The following is an 18875-nucleotide window of genomic DNA, read 5'->3' on the forward strand; positions in this document are numbered from 1 at the left end:
GACCCCATGACTCCGTGTTGGATGTGCCTCTTTTGTGTGATGTGTTGTCATCTGCAGAGAAGTGCTAATTTTACTTGAGCTGCCTAAGAGGTGGCTTCCTGACACACACACACATCCCATGCACAACTGCGAGGCTCATTTGTATTGGAGATTTCATATTCTGTTTAAATTTTTTTATTATAGTTCTCTCTCTCTCTCTCTCTCTCTCTCTCTCTCTCTCTCTCTCTCTCTTTCCTCCACCCATCCCCTTTATGGGGATTGGTTTTCTCCTTCCATGTGGTTTAGGGGATGAAACTCAGGTCCTGAGGCTTGACAGCAAGCATATTTACCTGCTGAGCCATCTCACCGGCTCTAGAGTCTGCCTCTGGTGATTTAGCTGCAGCTGTTCCAGTCTCCCGGGATGAGATGTGGGTGTGGTGGTCCTCAGCCGGGAGTGTTAATGCTGTGCTGTCTATCATGTGTTTAGGTCGCTTGGTGTGCCCTTGTCAAAGGCTGCAAGCTGGGCTTCTGTGGTAGAACTCTGGCACTTGTCCTCTGGGGTTGGGTAAGAGAGAAGGTACACAGCTTGTCAGAGGGTGCACATAGCCATGAAAGAGGCAGAGATCTTGCAGGAGAATTTTGGTAGGCCAGGGAGGGTCAGGTAAAAAAGGAGAGAGAAGAATAATTCCAGCACACACTGGTCAGCAGGAGTCTTTACATCTTCAGGAAGGGGAAACGGAGAGACTACGGCAGTTAGGGCAAGGCTGGGACGATGATCTGAGACGTTCTTGCTCAGCACCAAATCCAGTTGGAAGAGAAGCTTTTGGCCTCTGAACCTAGGGAGGAAGTGTTGCATTTCGTGAAAAAGTACGAATGTTTGTCTTCTGTGGGGCAGGCAGTGTGGGGTTGGTTCTTTTTATTGCTTTTGCACTAACTGAGGTTGTCAGGACCCAAACCAGATAGACCAGAGAAAGGGAGGGGCCTGGCCAGCAACCAGTGTGATTACAGAGTCTTGGGTAGGAAATAGTGAGAAGTGTGCTCTCCCTGCTGCTCTCCAAGGGCCCTCCAGTGACTGTCGTCCCAGGCTGGCCCACTAACCGCGTGCCTCTCACCTCCTGCAGGTTTCTCTTGGTTTTCTCCTGCCTTGTGCTTTCTGTATTTTCCACCATCAAGGAGTACGAGAAGAGCTCAGAGGGGGCCCTCTACATCTTGGTAAGCCGTACCCTTGGGCTGGGCAGCGGGGAGGAGAGGCCTGGCTGGGAAAGAGCCCTGATTGATCCCGTGCTGAAACCTCTGCAGTAGTCTTCCTCCCAAGCCCTGGAGCCCTCCAGTTCTGCCCCTAACTTTGAGTGTTTGAGCAAGTCAGGCCTTTGTATCCAGGGCTCCTCCAGAGCAGAAGGCTTTCATACATCCACAGCCACTGTTGCTTCCGGCATTGTGATGCAGACCTCAAGCCCGTTCCCAGACTCCCAGTCCACAGTAGAAGTGACATCACAACATCAAACAGCTCTCACCACCTCTCCTTCCCACCCGGCTCTCTGGAGTCTAAGTGCATAGGTGCTTCCCCTGGAAGTGTGTGGTGCTCCACAGAAGATGTGGGTGAAGGGGTGGGAGGCCGTGATGCTCACTCACATAAACCCTGCGATGGGGCCGGGGTGGGCGTCATGGAAACAGTACGTAATTGCTCTGTTGCCGTTGGTAACGGAGGTGGCCCTTCAAGGAGAACAATCCCACTAGGATGCTCTTCCGCCCACTTTGCCCCCACTGCCCTGGGGCTGCCTGAATTCTAGAGGAACCTGCTCTCCCTTCACTTTGACTGAGAACTCGCTCAGTGCCGGTCAGTGTGCCCACCCAGTACCCTGACACCAGAGCCTTCCATGCCATCTCAAACAGGACAGATCTCGCTCAGAAGGGAGGCAGGAAGGGTGGTTCCTCTGGCGGTCTATAGGCCAGGACTTGCTGATAGCAGTGAGTCCTGGGAGAAGTGTATCTAGAAGGGATTCAGTCCTGGCTGACGTGAGCTGGGGGACCTGTGGGGTAAACCTGCAGCTCTAACTTCTAGCTCCTGAGCCATGGGACTTTACCTATCCCTGTCCTGAGACTGCCCGTGTAGTATACAGCCAGCCTTCCTACGACCTGACAGTGTCCTCATCTGTGCTCCTCCCACCTCCCAGGAAATCGTGACCATCGTGGTGTTTGGCGTTGAGTACTTTGTGAGGATTTGGGCTGCGGGCTGCTGCTGCCGGTATCGAGGCTGGAGGGGCAGGCTCAAGTTTGCCAGGAAGCCGTTTTGTGTGATTGGTGAGGCCTGGCTGACATGGCCACCAGAGTTGGGTCTGGGGCAGGAGTAGCTTCTGTCTTGGCCACCGTGGGCTGAATGAAAGGGGAGGGTCATCTGGAAGCCTTTCTTACTACTGACTTGGATTTGGTGCCCCTGGCTGACAGGGCCTAGATGTTGGGAGGGACAAAGTGCTAGGCAGTCTTCCCTGGACACCACAGGTAGGCAGTGTGGGCACTGGGAACCACCTTTCCCCGGGCCCTACACGACCTTGCATGTCTATGGGGCCATTGATCCTTTGGGGATCCGGAGGAGGTGACCCTGGGCGCTGTGCCTGTCTCCACAGATATCATGGTGCTGATTGCCTCCATCGCTGTGCTGGCTGCCGGCTCCCAGGGAAATGTCTTTGCCACATCCGCGCTTCGGAGCCTGCGGTTCCTGCAAATCTTACGTATGATCCGCATGGACAGGAGGGGTGGCACCTGGAAGCTCCTGGGATCCGTGGTGTATGCTCACAGCAAGGTGAGCCCTGGCCCAACCTGGGTCTTGCTGGTTACCCTGGCTCCAAAGTCCGGGGGTGCTCTAAAGTGGATGTAACCAGGGACCAGATATGGACGATCTTCCCCCTTCCTTCCTCACCTGTCTCCAGAAGCTGTTTTCTATTTTTAGTTTGAGCTGTCCTCCCTATAGCTGGCAGCCCCTGTAGCTGAGTGTTTCCCTTCCTGGTTCTGAGGGCCTGGATCGATACTATGCCTGAATCACCTGCGTAGGGATTGTTTAAGCTGTGGCTTGTGGTGGCTGCTGACCAGGGTACTCATGGGGTGACTGTGGGCACACGATCTGTGTTGAAGGAGTTCTTAGTGGCCAAGACCTGAACTATGGGGCCTCTGTGTACATGATGGACTCATTGAGTCAAATGCTCTCTATCCTGCTACCCCCCCTTTTCTGGCCATGGTGGTGTGGGAGCAGGCACTGGACCCTGGGGAAATTGAGCTCCCTGGAACCTATTGTACCCTCCCTCCATTGTACCCTCAATTTTAGGAACTGAGTGTATACCTGTTTAGGCCTGCACCCCCTTTTGAGGATATCTCCACAGTATCCAAACAATGTTGGGACTACAGTTCCTGGCCTGGGGTATGTGTTCCCAGCCATGGGCAGGATGTTTACTGGGCTGTTGGATGCTCTGCTCCAAGGTCTAAAATATTCAGTTGAAAGAGTTGTGCTGATCGGCCAGAAGTCACCCTTGATTATCAGACAAGCCCTGCTGCCAGCCCTGACCAGTGTCTACTCTAGCTGTACCTTGTTGGCCTCACGAGGGGACTCTATCCCCCAAAGCCCTTTTATTTATTTATTTATTTATTTATTTATTTATTTATTTATTTATTTATTATGTATACAATACTCTGTCTGTGTGTATGTCTGCAGGCCAGAAGAGGGCACCAGACCTCATTACAGATGGTTGTGAGCCACCATGTGGTTGCCGGGAATTGAACTCAGGACCTTTGGAAGAGCAGGCAATGCTCTTAACCACTGAGCCATCTTTCCAGCCCCCCCCCCAAAGCCCTTGAGGTGCACAGTTCAGGGCAGGGCTCTCACGCTTGACCTTGTCCAAGTTGGCCTGAGTTCTCCTGCTTTTGCAGGAACTGGTGACTGCCTGGTACATCGGATTCCTCTGCCTCATTCTGGCTTCCTTTCTGGTGTATTTGGCAGAGAAGGGTGAGAATGACCACTTTGACACCTATGCAGATGCACTCTGGTGGGGCCTGGTAAGTCCTGGTCACGGATCACTTCCTCCTCCACATCCTCTTGATACTGCTGTCCTGAAGATATACCCTGCCCCTTGGGACCTGGAGGGGAGACCTGACAGCCCTTAGGCTGACCGGAGTGGGCATGTCTCGTGGAGGCCCCCTGGTGTCTGACTGTAGTCATGATGGAGATGACAGTTGAGGGTGATGTGGTTATTGTGTTGGTAGATGTGGTAGCGGACAGACTGGGTTTCTTTCTCCCCGTCACCTGCTTGCCTTGATAGCATGGAAGTTTCGGTTTGAATCTCCAGCACCCATGTAAAAGCTTGAATGACCACACACACACACACACACACACACATGCACACGCACACACACATGCACACACACACATACACACTGCAAAAGGGGCCCTGACTCTCTCTGGGGCTTTTTTAGATGGTCTGCAACCTGTTGACAGTGACCCCGACTTGCTGCTGCCCAAATGCTAGAACATTACCTGGCCTTTATGCCCGAGGCTCCCCATGCTGGACTCTGCCTGGGATACTCCAGAAGTCCTCTGTCACTGTCCCTTTTCAGAGGGACTGTTAGACACCATTGGACTTCTGCTTGGAGTGGGCAAGTATGACAGGCTTCCTGGACCCATTTTTTTCTGAAGACCACACCAATTAGAGAGAAATGGGTTTCTTGTAGCCCCTCCTACTCCAGTGCTCTGGACTCCTTGGAGACTCAGGACAGAGGCTGTTGTCACCTGGAAGCCCATGAGATGGTGATCTAGACAGGTGCTGCACCTGCAGTCTCTGGGAGAGGATCAGACAGCGTCCCTGGGGATGAAGCCACAGGGTAGTTTATTAATGATCTTCCTAATGACCACAGCCCCGAATCCTGTGTCCTCCTGGGCAGGAGCAGGGCTGTTGGGAGTGAAGTGAATTTAAGGTTGGGAGATACGTGCCAATGCGAGCGTGTGATAGGCACAGGGCGGGAGCAGCTGGACTGTCTGACCGTGTGCCCAGGCTCTGCCGCAGGGGTCAACTTGGCGCCCAGGAGATCAGAGCTGTAACCAGCTGGCCCCTGGGTCCTGGAGCGTGATGCAGTCCAGTCTCTTCAGAATTTTCTTGGGCCTAGGCCTTTCTTCTCTCCCAGAACTGAAGCAAACATTTTATCGGTATTGTTTTGAAGTAATTCTTGTATTTTAAAATGTTTACTGGTTCCTAAAATACAGCCCCCCTCGCTGCTACTCATTTGTCTTCTTGGACAACCCCTATCCTGCCACCACTGCCCTCCTCCTACCCTAGACTGTCCCCATCATCCATGAAACCTACTCTCCTGTCCTCTATGGACCCTGGCATCCTTGCACTTCCTATCAGTTCACTGATGCCCCTACTTCTGAACACAGAGCAGGGGCTAGATACGGCAGCAACTTGCCTGATGGCAACTACTGTCCTTGTTTGGTTCTGGTGTATACTGTGTAGCCCACCCCTCTCAAGTGTTCCCTAGAGTCTTGGGAATGAAGAGAGATTGGGGTTTGGTGGGATTGAAGGATAAAGGACAGCCTATGCTGACCCTGGCCTTGCATTGCCTGAATATGGGTGATGTGACAAGGGTGACCCTCCTGTCTGTCCAGCCCAAGTCTGAGTGGCTTCAGGGTCCAGCTGCCCCCAAAGATACAGGCAAACTACTTGGGTGAGCTTCTCACAACTGAGCAGGGACATCAGGCCTGGGATTAAAGGCCTCTGGTAGGCCATTGCCAGTCTGCCCAAGTGACCGGAGCCCCCTGCCCCTCAGATCACCCTGACGACCATTGGCTACGGGGACAAGTACCCTCAGACCTGGAACGGGAGGCTGTTGGCCGCGACGTTTACCCTCATTGGTGTCTCGTTCTTCGCCCTTCCTGCAGTGAGTCCTATACCCCTTCCTGCCCTAGGGATGTTAGGGGGTGTCTCAGAGGCTCCCTGTAGCCACAGGCCACCTGTGAACTGTCTCCATGGGGTTCACATTCCCTAGAGAGGTCCCATACCAGACCAGAGTGAGGCTTTCCTGATTTTGATGACTATCTGAGTATGTAGACTCCTAGTATCTTCAGACCAGGCCTTTTGACACAGCTCTGTCGACTTCTGTGGCTTTCCCATCTGAGCGACCCTAGACAGTGGGGTCCTCATTCACCCTATACAGAATAGGATGGGTGTGCCAACTGCTGCACTGGGGATGGCAGAGGGCAGCTGGCTGCAGCTGCCTTGTGGACAGAGCAGGTTAGGAGGGCTCCTGTTTGGGATCATTAGGCACTGCCTTCTGCTGGCCAGAGATTCCCCCAAGCCTGGTCTCTAGGTGATGGAGTGCTAGGGAATCCCAAGGATGTAGGAAGCCTTGTAGGCAAGGGTGAGGAGGGTCGTGGTCCCAGGGTGTGGTCTGACCTCAGTGACTTGCAGGGCATTTTGGGATCTGGCTTTGCTCTGAAAGTCCAAGAGCAGCATCGGCAAAAACACTTTGAGAAGCGACGGAACCCTGCAGCGGGTCTGATCCAGGTAAGCCTTAGTCCCTGCCAGGGACCAGCCCCCGTTCTGATTCCACTTTACCTAGAAGGGAGCCCACCAAGATTTTGACATTGACCATGGCTGTACCAGGCTTTTCCATGTCTATGGATAGACCCATGTTTGGAAGACAAGATTGTTTTCAATATGAGAATAGTTCAGACAACCTGAGGTCACACCCAGTGACTCATGGTAATGATGGTGGCTGGGCTCTCTTCCCAGCGGGTTATTGGCTAAGGCTGTACCATCCAGATCCTTCCAGTGCCCTGTGGGTAGGTGTCTCATCATATCCGTTCTGCAGCCGTGAGACCCACAGCTTAAAGATGTTGGCAGTTTGGCATCAAGTGGCGCTTGAGCCACACCTGTGCTAATTCAGCCTAGCTGCTCAGCCTGTGCACACGGTGCCTTCCTTCCCTGAGCTTATCCAGCTGGCCTTATCATTTAGGGGCAGATGGAATGTAGAACACCTGAACATGCGTGCAAGAAAACAGATATTTCTGCTGGACCCTAGAGCTGGCCAGGATTTCTTGCCAGCTGAATGTGGCCCTATATCTGTCTCTCTTTTCTAAAGGTGTGGCCTTCACAGTCTAGACCTTGGGTCTAGCCTTTTTTTGTGTATGTATTACATAGCTTTCACCACAAAACACATGGCTACTATTTTGTAATTGCAAAAAAAAAACCCCACAAACCAAAACCAAACAAACAAAAACAGAATGCTCATTTGAAAAAGAAAATGACTGCATGCCCATGGGGTCCAAAGGTTTAACAGAAGACAGCAAAAATTGTCTCCCCATATACTTCTCTAAAAGGCCATTCAGCAGCCGCCTATGAGTTTTCCAAAAGTCAGAAGTGCCACCAAAGAGCAACAGCATATGCTGTCCCTGCTTCACCCACAAGTGACAGAGGACATCTGTGGGTGAAGTGTCCTTATTAGGACAGAGCAATCTCTCTGCCTTACCTGCACGGTTTTTCCACTGTGACTTCAAGATGTCTTCTAGATATCTCCAACCCATTTATGATGCAAGGCCATAGAGTAATTGATCAAAAGGCCCTTCCACTGAGAGAAGCTGACCTTTCTGCATGTTTGGGAGCCAAAGATTTGGTTAGCGGTGACCCCAGTAGCCTTGAGGTAGGGGCAAGGGTATAAAGACTGGTTTTTCAAGAGATTTATCACTTGGGTATGATTCTGGCTCCCAAGCAGAAAAATGCTTGGAGGGGAGTCTCAGAGGAGGTACCAGGGCCTCCTAAGCTCTCAAAGCATTGCCGTTCTGTCTAAGTCAGTCTGGCCAACCTGGACTCCATGTACTTGATGTAACTGAACTATTGATGGAGACCAAAGTAAGTCATCCCATGTTCATGGACTAGAAGACCTCGTCTCGTTAAAATGCTCTTCCCAAGCATTGATATGCAGGTCCCTTGCATTGGTCATAAGTCCAATGACCTCCACCCCTATTTTGCAAAAACAGAAAAGCTAATCCTAAGGTGTCTATGGAATTATGTCAGACTCTGAATATCCAGGCAGTGCTGAAGCAAGAGAACAAAGTATGGGGACTCACACTTTCAGCTTTTAAATTACAAAGCTGTGGTCATCAAAACGGTGTAGTTTTCACGTAAGGGCAGGTACACCCGCAGAACAGTGAGTGCTCATTTGAGTTAGTCCATCTGCAGGCCGGTTACAGATGAGAACTGTTTCAGTCCATGGTGTGGGACAATGGAGACCGGTTTTGTTATTGTTATTGCGTTTTTGCTTGTTTTGTAGCAGACGCTGGCCTCAAACTCATGTGATCCTCTCGCCTCAGCCTCCTAAGTTCTGTACCACAGACCTCGCACTCCGTTTGGAGTTTTGTTTTCTTTTTCAGTGATGTTTGGCCAGGCTCTGTGGTGCTTGCTTGTGTTCCCAGAACTCTGGAAATGGAGGCAAGAAGTCCTCGAGCTTGAGGCTTGGCTGGGATGTACAGTGAGACCTTGCCTCAAATAAAAGAGTTAAGACTATTAAACGCTTTAGAAGTAAACAAGATTTGTTGTTTTTATCTTTTATGTATGATACCAAAAATCACAAAGGTAACAAAAGAAAATAATTAGAGGACATTAAAATTAAAAAAAACTTGTTCCTCAAAGGACATTCAAGAGTGAAAAGGCAACCTATAGAATGGGAAAAAAGTTTGGAAATGAATTTAATATCCAGAATCTATAAAGAACCCCCAAAACTCAATCACAAAAAGACAAACAACCCAGAGGGTTTTGAGGCAAGGGACTCAAAGAGACATTTTTCCAAGAAGAGAGACAACTGGCCATGAGCCTGTGAAAAGATGCTCTGTCATTAGAGAAATGAAAATCAAATCGTGAGATGCCACTTCACACTCACTGGAATGAATAAAACTTTAAAAAATGGAAAATAAGTGTTGCTGGGGACTTGGTGGCATTGGGTCTTCACTCATCACTGAGGGGATGTATGGTACAGCAGCCACTCAGAAGACAATAATCAGAGCTGGGCTCACTGGTAGAGAGCTCTTGTCTCCCATGTGCAAGGCTCTGGATTCTACCCTCAGCACCAGAAAGAAAAGAAAAACAGAAAAGAACGTGACACATGGAATTGTTTTCTTACCCACACGTTCTCTCCTTTGTTAGAACCCCAAACAGGTATTCAGCCAAAAGCTTGCATGTTTATCATGCCCTATACATGACAGCCAGAATATGGGATAGCCATGATCCCTGGTGGATGATCAAAGTATATGTGACATACCTGTACAACCAAGTGTTTAGTCAGGAAAGGGATGGAGCTAAGTGCGCACTGAAGTTCAGGTCAGCTCCGAGGGCCTTTCCCTCCTTGTCAGAAACTAAAAGTCAGGCCATATAATCATGGTTAGGAAATTTCCAAAACAGTTGAATCTCTCGAGACTAAAAGGCTGATGCTGCCAGAGCCTGGGAGGAGGCTGGAATGGAAGTATGGGCATGCCTTTCTGAGGGTTAGATAGCGGCCATGGTGACAGAATCGCGTGTGTAAAGCAGTCAAAGTGATGGACTTTTATGTTGTGTGGATTATGTTGCATACAAAACATAACAACGACAACAAAAGAACATATAGGGAATGGAAAGAAGCCCGAGCCAGTGAGGAAGACCGAGCCTGTGCCATCTTGCCTGGAGGAAGGAGTTACCACCTTACCTTACCTCCCTCCCTAGGTCTCATAGGGTTGGGTTAGGTCTTGTTTGGCCTGGGGAGGGCAATGAAGTCACCCACTCGATGTCAGGAGAGACAGAGGGGAAGGAGATCACCAAGGCTCACTGTGAGCCAGAGCGAGTATCTCCCACACCCTGAGGCTGTGGGGTGAGGACAGGCACGGGGGCTGCAGGTCCACGTCGATGAGGTCCCTGGAGCGGGGTAGCCTCAGCCCAGCCGCGACCATCTCTTTCCACTGCAGTCTGCCTGGAGATTCTATGCGACTAACCTCTCACGCACCGACCTGCACTCCACGTGGCAGTACTACGAACGCACCGTCACTGTCCCCATGTACAGGTACTGCGCCAGGCCCGGCCTTGCCACCCTGCATGGTGGTTTGCTTTTTAATTTCCATTTGTTCTTTACCCCATTGATTTTTTTCCCCATGCGTATGTATTTTTCCACAAAGGATTCTGTGTGGTTTATTTCACCGTATTGATTTGGTTCTTTGTTTTACAGTGTCGTGGCTTTTATTTTTTTACTCTTGTTCCCATCCTTTGCTTTCCACTCCTCTTTGGGGAACATTGTGTTGTGATCCCCACCCCAAGCTGTTCCGTGAGATGAGTAATGACCTTAGTGCTGCAATGCTGAAGAAGGGCCGTGGTGACTGTGTTCTTCTGACTGTGCTCTCCAGAAGAGACCAGGGTGATGATGGTGTGCGTGAGTGAGTGAGTGAGCAAGCGTGCGTGCGTGTGTGCGTGTGTGTGTGTGCGCGCGCATGAGTGTGTGCGTGTGCATGAGTGAGCGTGTGCGTGTGCGTGAGTGAGCGTGTGTGTGTGTGTGAGTGAGCAAGCGTGCGTGCGTGTGTGCGTGTGTGTGTGTGTGCGCGCGCGCATGAGTGTGTGCGTGTGCATGAGTGAGCATGTGCGTGTGCGTGAGTGAGCGTGTGTGTGAGCATGAGTGTGTGTGTGCGCGTGCGTTAGCAAGGCAGAGCACAGGATGGATACCGATACCCCAGGAAGATCTAAAAGCAGGAAGAGGTCAGGAAGTGCCTTTCTGGGGGGTCACCAGGGAAGAGTGCCAGCTGGACTGAGGGCCACTGCTCAGAAGTCAGGTAGCAGCACTGGCTTGGGAATTGTGTGCACAAAACTTGAGCTTAGGTGAAGAGGGGAGGCCTGATGCTTTAAAGTCAGAGCCCCTTCCTTGGGTGCTGTGAGAGAAAAGAGGCTGGACCAGCTTCAGCTTCATTGCCTCTGTCAGATCATTTCATCCCACCTGTTTCTATCCATCCGAGTCACCTCCAGGTAGCATGGGCACAGAGCTCTGCCAGGTCTCCTGGGCTGGGGATCATCTTCAGGGATCTGGCAATGGTCAGATAGACCATACACCACTCTGCCTGCGTCAGCCACAGCCAGGCATTGCTTGGGACAAAGATGGCCTTGCCGGTCCTCTTTCAGCACCCACCCCAGGCTCCTCTGGAGCCCTGAGCCCTTGCCTGGCCCTGCCCCAAGCTCCATGCTCCTTGCAGGGCATTGGGACAGGACTGAGCTGTGGGCTAATTTTCTTTATTCTGTTGTTTCCCCTACTTCCCTCAACTTTTTTTTTTTCATTTTCTTTTTCTTATCCCGTTCTTTTAAAAATTTTTGGTTCTTTTCCCTCTGTGTGTGTGTGAAACCCTTGAAAGCTCGCAAACTCAAACCTATGGGGCCTCCAGGTAGGACATGCATGGGATAGGAGATGTGTGTAGCTCTCGTCTGTCTGAGTTCGGAGTGTGGCAAGCCCTTTAGAGCCTATATCCCACCCCAGAGTACCCACCCTTTAGTTCTAATGCTTCCATTGTTGGACCCTGTCGCCCTGTGGCCCCTCCCTGCCTGGAGTCCCTGTGTTAACCTGTAGCTCCTTCTAGACCAGTGTGAGCACATCTTGCCTCTCTGACTCCTGCTTCCTCAGCTGCTGCTTTCCTGTTGCTGGATCCCTTGTCCTCAGTGTGTCTTGTTTCTTGGCCTGCTTCCTGCCTTGTCTTACAGCTGATTCCCTACCTCTGCCTCTACTCCACCCCCACAGCCCCACTTACGAGCAGAGTGATGGTCATGGGACTCACCATGCTTCTGAAAGATCTATATCTGGGACCAGGAGCACACCCCAGACCGTTATTGTACTCTGGTCATCTGTTCCAGGGTCTCCCTTCCAGAGTCTGAATCTCCCCTATAACCCTGGAGCCTTAATACCACAGTGGAGAAAGTGTGAAGGCTCAGAAACAGATTATTTTGAGTGGTGACTCCCTCTTGCTGTGTTTAGGGCCAATTTGAGAAGCATGAAGCTTATTTTTTGCTCATGTGCAAGCAGCTGAGCTGCCCAGGAAGGTTTACCCTACCTGTTCAGGGCGAGCCAGCCTTTCCCTGCTTGCATGGAGCCTGTGCTGGAGGAAGACCCGCGTACCAGCGCAGCCCTATAAAGTCCCTCCTGACCTGGTCCAGGAGGAGCCTGTGCTGGAGGAAGACCCGTGTACCAGCACAGCCCTATAAAGTCCCTCCTGACCTGGTCCAGGAGCAGGTAGAAGTTCTTTTTTCTGGAGCTGCATCCTGTCTCTCAAAATAGAAGGGTTGTTCTCTTGGGGATGCCCTTGGATTTCTCCTTCCCAGATGCCAGAGGCACGGGTAGCTGTGGAAGTAACATCCTAATGTCCCGCCTTTCCTGGGGCTCCCAGTCGCCTGGCACATGGAAGAACTGTGTCCTGTCCTGCTCCTCCTCGCCTCAGCCCATCTTTTCCAGCCAGTACCACACCCAGAAAGAAGATGCCCCCCCCCCCACACACACACACACACACACACACACACACACACACACACACACACACACACTGTCCCCAGTCTGGAGTTGTCCCATGAGACCGACACTATACAGATCAGTCAGTATTCTCCTGGGATTGCCCCTCCCTCAATCCTCTGTGACTGCTCAGGGGTGACCAGCTATGTGCACGGCCCCACTTCCATGTGTCTACCCCTGGTGGCTGCTTTGTGTGTCCTGGGCATGCGTCCAGTGTGGCTGGGAGGACTGGTTTTACATGTGTCTAACCCGGGTTGACGTGGTGGTGGTTGTGGGGGTCCAAGGGAGATAACTGTGCCAAGGCCTCTGCTCCAGGCCCCAGGGCTGGGTGAAAAGGCAGAGGGAGGCCCTCAGGGTTCTAGCTGCTAACTTTGAATGCTAGGCTCCTGCTTTCAGGCTGACTTGTCAGGACAGTGAATGGCCTGGGGTTGGGGGAAAGGCAGAAAGGGGTAAAGGAGAGAAGCTCATGGGACTTCTGTTTTGTTTTTTTTAACCAACATTTTCAGTGACCCTCTAGGTCTGGCTCTGGGGCTGTGGCTATGAAGCAAGGAGGGGCCCAGATATAGGTATCCTTGCCAGAGCCTGTGGCTCTGGGGTAAAGGGAGAGGGGAGGAGAAGGCAGAGGCAGCAGTGGCCCAGAGGTGCAGGGTAGGTCTCTCTGAGTGGAGGAACAAGATTGAAGAGCAAGACTAGTTTTCCAGGAAACCCAGTGTTTCTTCTGTGTTGGAGGTGGTGGGAAGCCATTAAATGTTCAAGTAGAAGAATAGCAAGACTGTTGTGCATATTTGAGAGAGCTAATGGAGTAGGGTGGGGCAGAGAGATGGTGAGAGAGGCAGGCGGAGGATGAGGAAGAGAGGGCATTCCCATGGCCACACCGAGAGGAGGCTGGCAGTGATGGGCTAGGAGGCAGCTAAGTGTTGTAAGGAACCCAAGCACAAGAACCCAAGTTCTGCGCTTCTTACCTGAGGGGCCAAGAACGAAAGACAAGAGCAAGGACAGAGCGAGGGTCCTGAGGGTCCGGGTGCGTAGCTGGGACTCCAGGAGGCCAGTACTGATATATAGAGATACAAGAGAATCTGCAGAGTGAGGCTGTCCTAGAGCAGGTATAGTCAGAGTCGGGACAAGAGTGTCAGGACTGGGGTCACAGGAGCCAAGGGACCACTGTGTTTATCCTAAAATGGGGGGGTTGTGTAAAAAAAGGCATTTGCCAGGAGGAAGCTGAGGGTCTAAGGGCAAAAACAGGTTGGGATGAGATTTTACCCCTGTGCGGGAAGGGAGTCATTCACTTTCCACATGGAAGCCTGTTTTCTCTGAGACTGACTGGCAATGGGCTAATCAAGTGCCAGGGCAGGCAAGCAGAGGCCAGGCATGGGGCTGAGAGTTGTGTACAGCCAGGTCAGGAAAAGGAACAGTCAGGCTACCTGATGAGGGTCCCCAGGGCTTCAGGACCTGATTGAGACCAGAGCTTTCCCCTCAGTTGTCCAAGCTGACATCCCATAGACCCAGAAATGAGCTTCTCTTTGCCCAGCAAAGCCTTTTTCTGTGACCTTCCCCGTACCATTCTAGCCAAGAAGCTCCCCCAGGGGACTTAAGAGACTTTGAATATGTTGGGGGTGCCGTGCTTGCGGCTCCTTGAAAAATTTCAGGAACAGGGAAGTAGAATGGAAGAGAGGTCAGGGGAGGAGGTATCCCAACTCTGCTCTCTTGATCTACTCCATGCTGAAGGGCTGGGCCCCGATGGCCCTGCTGTCCATGCTGGGTCCTGACCATTTCCTGTGTCCTGAGGCCCCAGGAACAACATGAGAGGAGAGAGAGAGAGTAAAGACAAGCCCTGAGCTTGGGAGAGGTGGAGGCGCTGAGCTCAGAGATTCAGGTGTTCTACACCATGCTCTGGCATCTGCTGCCTGCTCCCAAGGGTGAAGTGGATGTGGGTGTGCAGAGCTGAGGCCTCAGCTCTCCTGAAGGCTAGGCTACTCACTTCTCCCTCCTCTTGCAACCAGACTCATCCACCTCTGAACCAGCTGGAGCTGCTAGGGAACCTCAAGAGCAAATCCGGACTCACTTTCAGGTCAGCACAGGGTCTCCTCCTGAGGGTCTGTTCCTAAGGCCGAACACTGGGCCAGGTGGGCAAACCTGAGTCTCCCGAGAGACTCCCGAACCTTGGCCAGTGACAAAAAGCCCTGGGACTGGTGTATACTTGACTGCTAGTCTTGATGATGTCGGTGACTTCTGCGTCTCCTGGCTGGATTGAGGATCCTGCTCCCAGGAGAGTAGCTAGTTGAGAGATGGGCCCAAGGTGAGTTGGGTAAGGAGTGGAATTTGATAAAGAGTCATCTGGCTCCATTCATGGCTCATGCTTAGGACCCTGGTGGGAAGTAGTGTCCCAGCAATGAAATCTCCCAGTGTTGGGTGGTAAAGATGTCATAATACCTACTGGTTCTTTAATTACAGAATCTGTGACTCACGGTATTTGGACCAGTGATGGGTATAAAGAAGGGCTTGCTCTCTACAGAAGTAGACAATAGGGCTAGCTAGAACCCCAAGCAGCTTCCTGACTCTGAAGAGCCTTTGGAAGGGCAGGAGGGTGGCAGTGGGCTAACGGTAGGACCTGTTCCTAAACACATATGGGAACTTCTGAACCTGCTAATGTGACCTTCAGCAACCGTTCTGCACCTGGGTTTTCTGAGTGGACCCTGGGTGCATTCATAATGTCCGTATGAGAAGAAGGATTTTGGAGTCACAGGGAAGAAGCCAAATGAAGGCACAGGCAGAGGGCTGTAGTGATAGAGCCACAAACCAAGGGCTACCTAGAGGGGGCAAGGTGGTTTCTTCCCCTGGAGTTTGTGGAAGACAAGCAGCATGCACCTTGACGTCTGGAATCTCTACTCCAGGAACTATAAGAGAGTAACGTTTTGTGGGTCAACAACTCGATTATGACTTTCTGAAGCTCCAGACAACTCAGATTTGAGTCTATAAAATGGGGTGATGCTGTAACAAATACCCAAAAGCGTGACCGTGAGTTTCAAAGGGATAATGATTGGGCTGGAAGAGGTTCGAGGTGCATGTTAGAACAAACACACACTACCGCTGAGGGATGGCTGACGGAAGGTATTGGTGTTACAGACACTCAGGAGGTCTCCCAAGAAGTGAGGTTTCAGTTTATGGTTGGTTGGTTCCATTGCTTATAGGATGTGGGGAGACAGAACCATCATGGCAGAAGGATGTGATGGATAAAGAAGATAGAGAGAGAGGCAGGAAGAAGCCAGGAGCATACCTGACTCACCCCTCACAGTACACCACGCTCCACTGGTCTGTCTCTGTCTACAATCCCTGTACTGCTAATAGCCTGTTCACTAGGAACTCATGAATGGATTAACTCAATCACATCTCAATAATGTCATTGTCTGAGGACCAAGACCAGCACATGATATGATCAAGGAGATACTTCCTATCCAACTAAATGGAATTGATACTTCTGGCACCATTCAGAAGGAAGGTCAGCAAAGAAACTAAGAGAGATGGTGCCTGTGGTGGAGTTTCAAAGGCTTGGCCTGCTTTGTTCCCCATTGGGTGAAGCAGAATCATGAAGTAGATTTGGATGGTTAGCCATTCGAGTTTTCCTGCAAGTACCGGAGTACTGCCTGATTGTTCTCCTTAATGTTCGATCTTCAATTTTAGAGAAAGAATTAAGGAACCCCGATGAGAACTTGAAACTTGGAAATCTGGGATGTTCTCAGCCTGTCTGGACAGCAAAGGACTTTGCCTGAGGAGAAGCAGTTCAGGGAGAGGCTGCTCAGCTACAGAGCGTAGGCTGCAGGTGAGGCAGAAAGTCGGCGTGCGAATCAGGGCCAATCACTCGTCTTGATGGAAGTCAGGCTTGAAGGTGCTTATCCTGGAAAGCTGTGCAAAGGCCTCTTCATGGAATGACATCACTCCTCAGCTGCCTCTGGCTCTCAATGGGATGCTCATATCTAATAGAATCCACTCTTGGACTGCCTCTGGTCACTCAGAGAACTCTCCTGACTGATGTCGTTCATGGCTGAGCCTCTTCAGGGTTCTACAGTGAATTCTACAGTGCCCAATGAATTTTATCATGGGTTACTTCAGTGTCCCACATTAAGATACTGGCTAGTGCACTCACCTTGGGCCACATCAGGATTACACAGAGGATCCCCCTGACTAGTAATATTTATTCTTGGGGCTCTTTGGGGTACCACAACGTTCTGGGCAGCAGAGACACTTCAGCTTGGACTGAAAAGGGCAGATACAAGTGAAATAAGGCAGTTTTGTAGATTGTAACAAAGCAGGAAGGATGCCAGTAGTCACATACTGTTTGTCAGAGCAGCAGAAGTGAAGATTAATAGAACCAAGGTTGGCTTTACTAACTCTTGAATCTGAGTATTTCATTTCAGACTTTGATAGCCAGGGATCCCTTTACCAACCTTCCATTTTGAGAGAAACTGTCACCCTATGTCTGTCCTGCCCATCGCAGGCCACTAAATGAGTGGATTGACTTTGAGATTCATGCCTGTGTGTAGAGGGCTTCGCACAGGACAACACACTGGAGTTTGTTGATAACCTCATTTATGTTGTTTTAACGGACAAGTTAAGTGATTTTTTTTTCAAGATAGGGGGGGGGTTCTCTGTGGAATCAGCCCTAGATGTCATGGAATTAACTCTCATCTTTTTTTTTTTTCGAGACAGGGTTTCTCTGTGGCTTTGGAGCCTGTCCTGGAACTAGCTCTTGTAGACCAGGCTGGTCTCGAACTCACAGAGATCTGCCTGCCTCTGCCTCCCGAGTGCTGGGATTAAAGGCATGTGCCACCACCACTTGGCTTATTAAGTGATTTTTTTTTTTTAAACAGAGCAGATACTGCAGAGGGTTGAGACTTAAGGAATTTAGGGATGGGTGGTGTATTCTAGACCTCACACACAAATATGGGTGCATGAGCAGTAACACTGAAAACATGTCTGTGAATATGAACATAACTTAAAAAAAAAAAGGCCCTTGTTCAGGTTGTAAGTTAAGAGCTTCAGCATCTATGTGACTGTCTGCATGAAGGTCAGGAGAGGAGACACAGAATGCCGGAATGTACGCAAGGGGAAGATGGAAGAAGAAACTTAAGAAATGAACTGTTAACCAAAATAAGCTGGAACCCCAAAGCTGGAAGAGACGGCCATTTCCCTGGTCCACTGGAGGAGTGGCTATCCACACCTTAGCTTTGGGTTTGTGGCCTCAGAGCCAAGAAGGGAAGTCTCGAATGTCTGACTGCCCCCAGATGCAGCTGGGGTTGATAGGGTGGGTGGGAGTGTGCACGTCCCTCAGCTGCTCAGGCTCTCTGGGAAAGATCACAGGGTTACCTCAACGGAGCCTCCATGTGGCTGTGGAGGGAACTGCAATGGCTTGGGCTTCTCGGCAGCAGGTCTGAACCACTTTATCTCTGCTGTGTCGTCTCTGCCAACCTCAGAGGTGCAGTAGCTGTTGTGCACAGCATTTGGAAATGTCATACAGAAGACTGGCCTGGCACTGCCTTCCTGAGGGCACCAGGGCACTGCCTTCCTGAGGGCACCAGGGCACTGCCTTCCTGAGGGCACCAGGGCTCACTCCTCATTTTCCCTTCTCCGCTAAATAAGACCCAGCCACTGTCTCAGTGTTGCCACCAGAAAGAACCAATCCCAATAAAACAGATAATGGACAACATAGGCCTGTAGGTCGATCAGGGCCGGGGGTGACTACTGGCCTTGAAACAGACGCTGATCCTAGACCTCGACAGAGTCCTTGTCTGATTCCTGCTACCACTGAAAAACTGGACGGAAGGAGGGAAATTCCATTAAGTCAAGAGCTTTCTTCAACCACATTTCTTTTTGTAATTTTATTATTATGCTGGTACGATCCTGTTGAAATGAGTATCCATTAATCTCAAATAAAAGAGCCCTCTGGGTTAGAGGATCACAGTCCCGTCGGGAGTCCCTTTCTTCCCCCGAGCCTTGCTCCTAGGCCTTGTCAGGTACTCTAGGAAGACCGCTCTTTGCATTGGGTCCTGTAACATACAACCCAACCTGTGGGCATGACAGGTGTCAGGGCCTGAGCAGATCGGAGGGATCCTAGAGGGTGTCCAGGGAGGTCCCCATTCCTGGGCCACTGGGTGTGCCATGGGGCTACCAGAGGGGGTCTCTACTAACTCTCTCTTCCTCTGTTTGAAGGAAGGAGCCACAACCAGAGCCATCACCAAGGTCAGTCCCTCCTGCCTCCAGCTGCCCTGGTGTGTGCCATGCCCATCTCGCCTCGCTCCCCCTGTGTAAACCACGTGCCATGGGGCGGGGCTACCATGGGGCCCTGTGTGTGCTTCTGTGTGCAGTGT

The 18875-nt window shown here is 51.0% G+C and overlaps 1 protein-coding gene across 1 annotated transcript in view; it reads left to right on the forward strand.

The window, feature by feature from the left end:
• The window catches only part of Kcnq2 (potassium voltage-gated channel subfamily Q member 2), a 54328-nt gene that overhangs the window by 19664 nt on the left and 15789 nt on the right, over positions 1 to 18875 (forward strand). The window contains 10 exon segments of the mRNA XM_038330510.1: positions 1101 to 1191; positions 2154 to 2280; positions 2604 to 2779; positions 3898 to 4023; positions 5788 to 5898; positions 6429 to 6524; positions 9950 to 10044; positions 11372 to 11401; positions 14483 to 14581; positions 18718 to 18747. Coding sequence (XP_038186438.1) covers positions 1101 to 1191; positions 2154 to 2280; positions 2604 to 2779; positions 3898 to 4023; positions 5788 to 5898; positions 6429 to 6524; positions 9950 to 10044; positions 11372 to 11401; positions 14483 to 14581; positions 18718 to 18747 — 981 coding nt within the window.

This window comes from Arvicola amphibius, chromosome 5, assembly GCF_903992535.2.
Source record: "Arvicola amphibius chromosome 5, mArvAmp1.2, whole genome shotgun sequence".
Lineage (NCBI taxonomy): Eukaryota > Metazoa > Chordata > Mammalia > Rodentia > Cricetidae > Arvicola > Arvicola amphibius.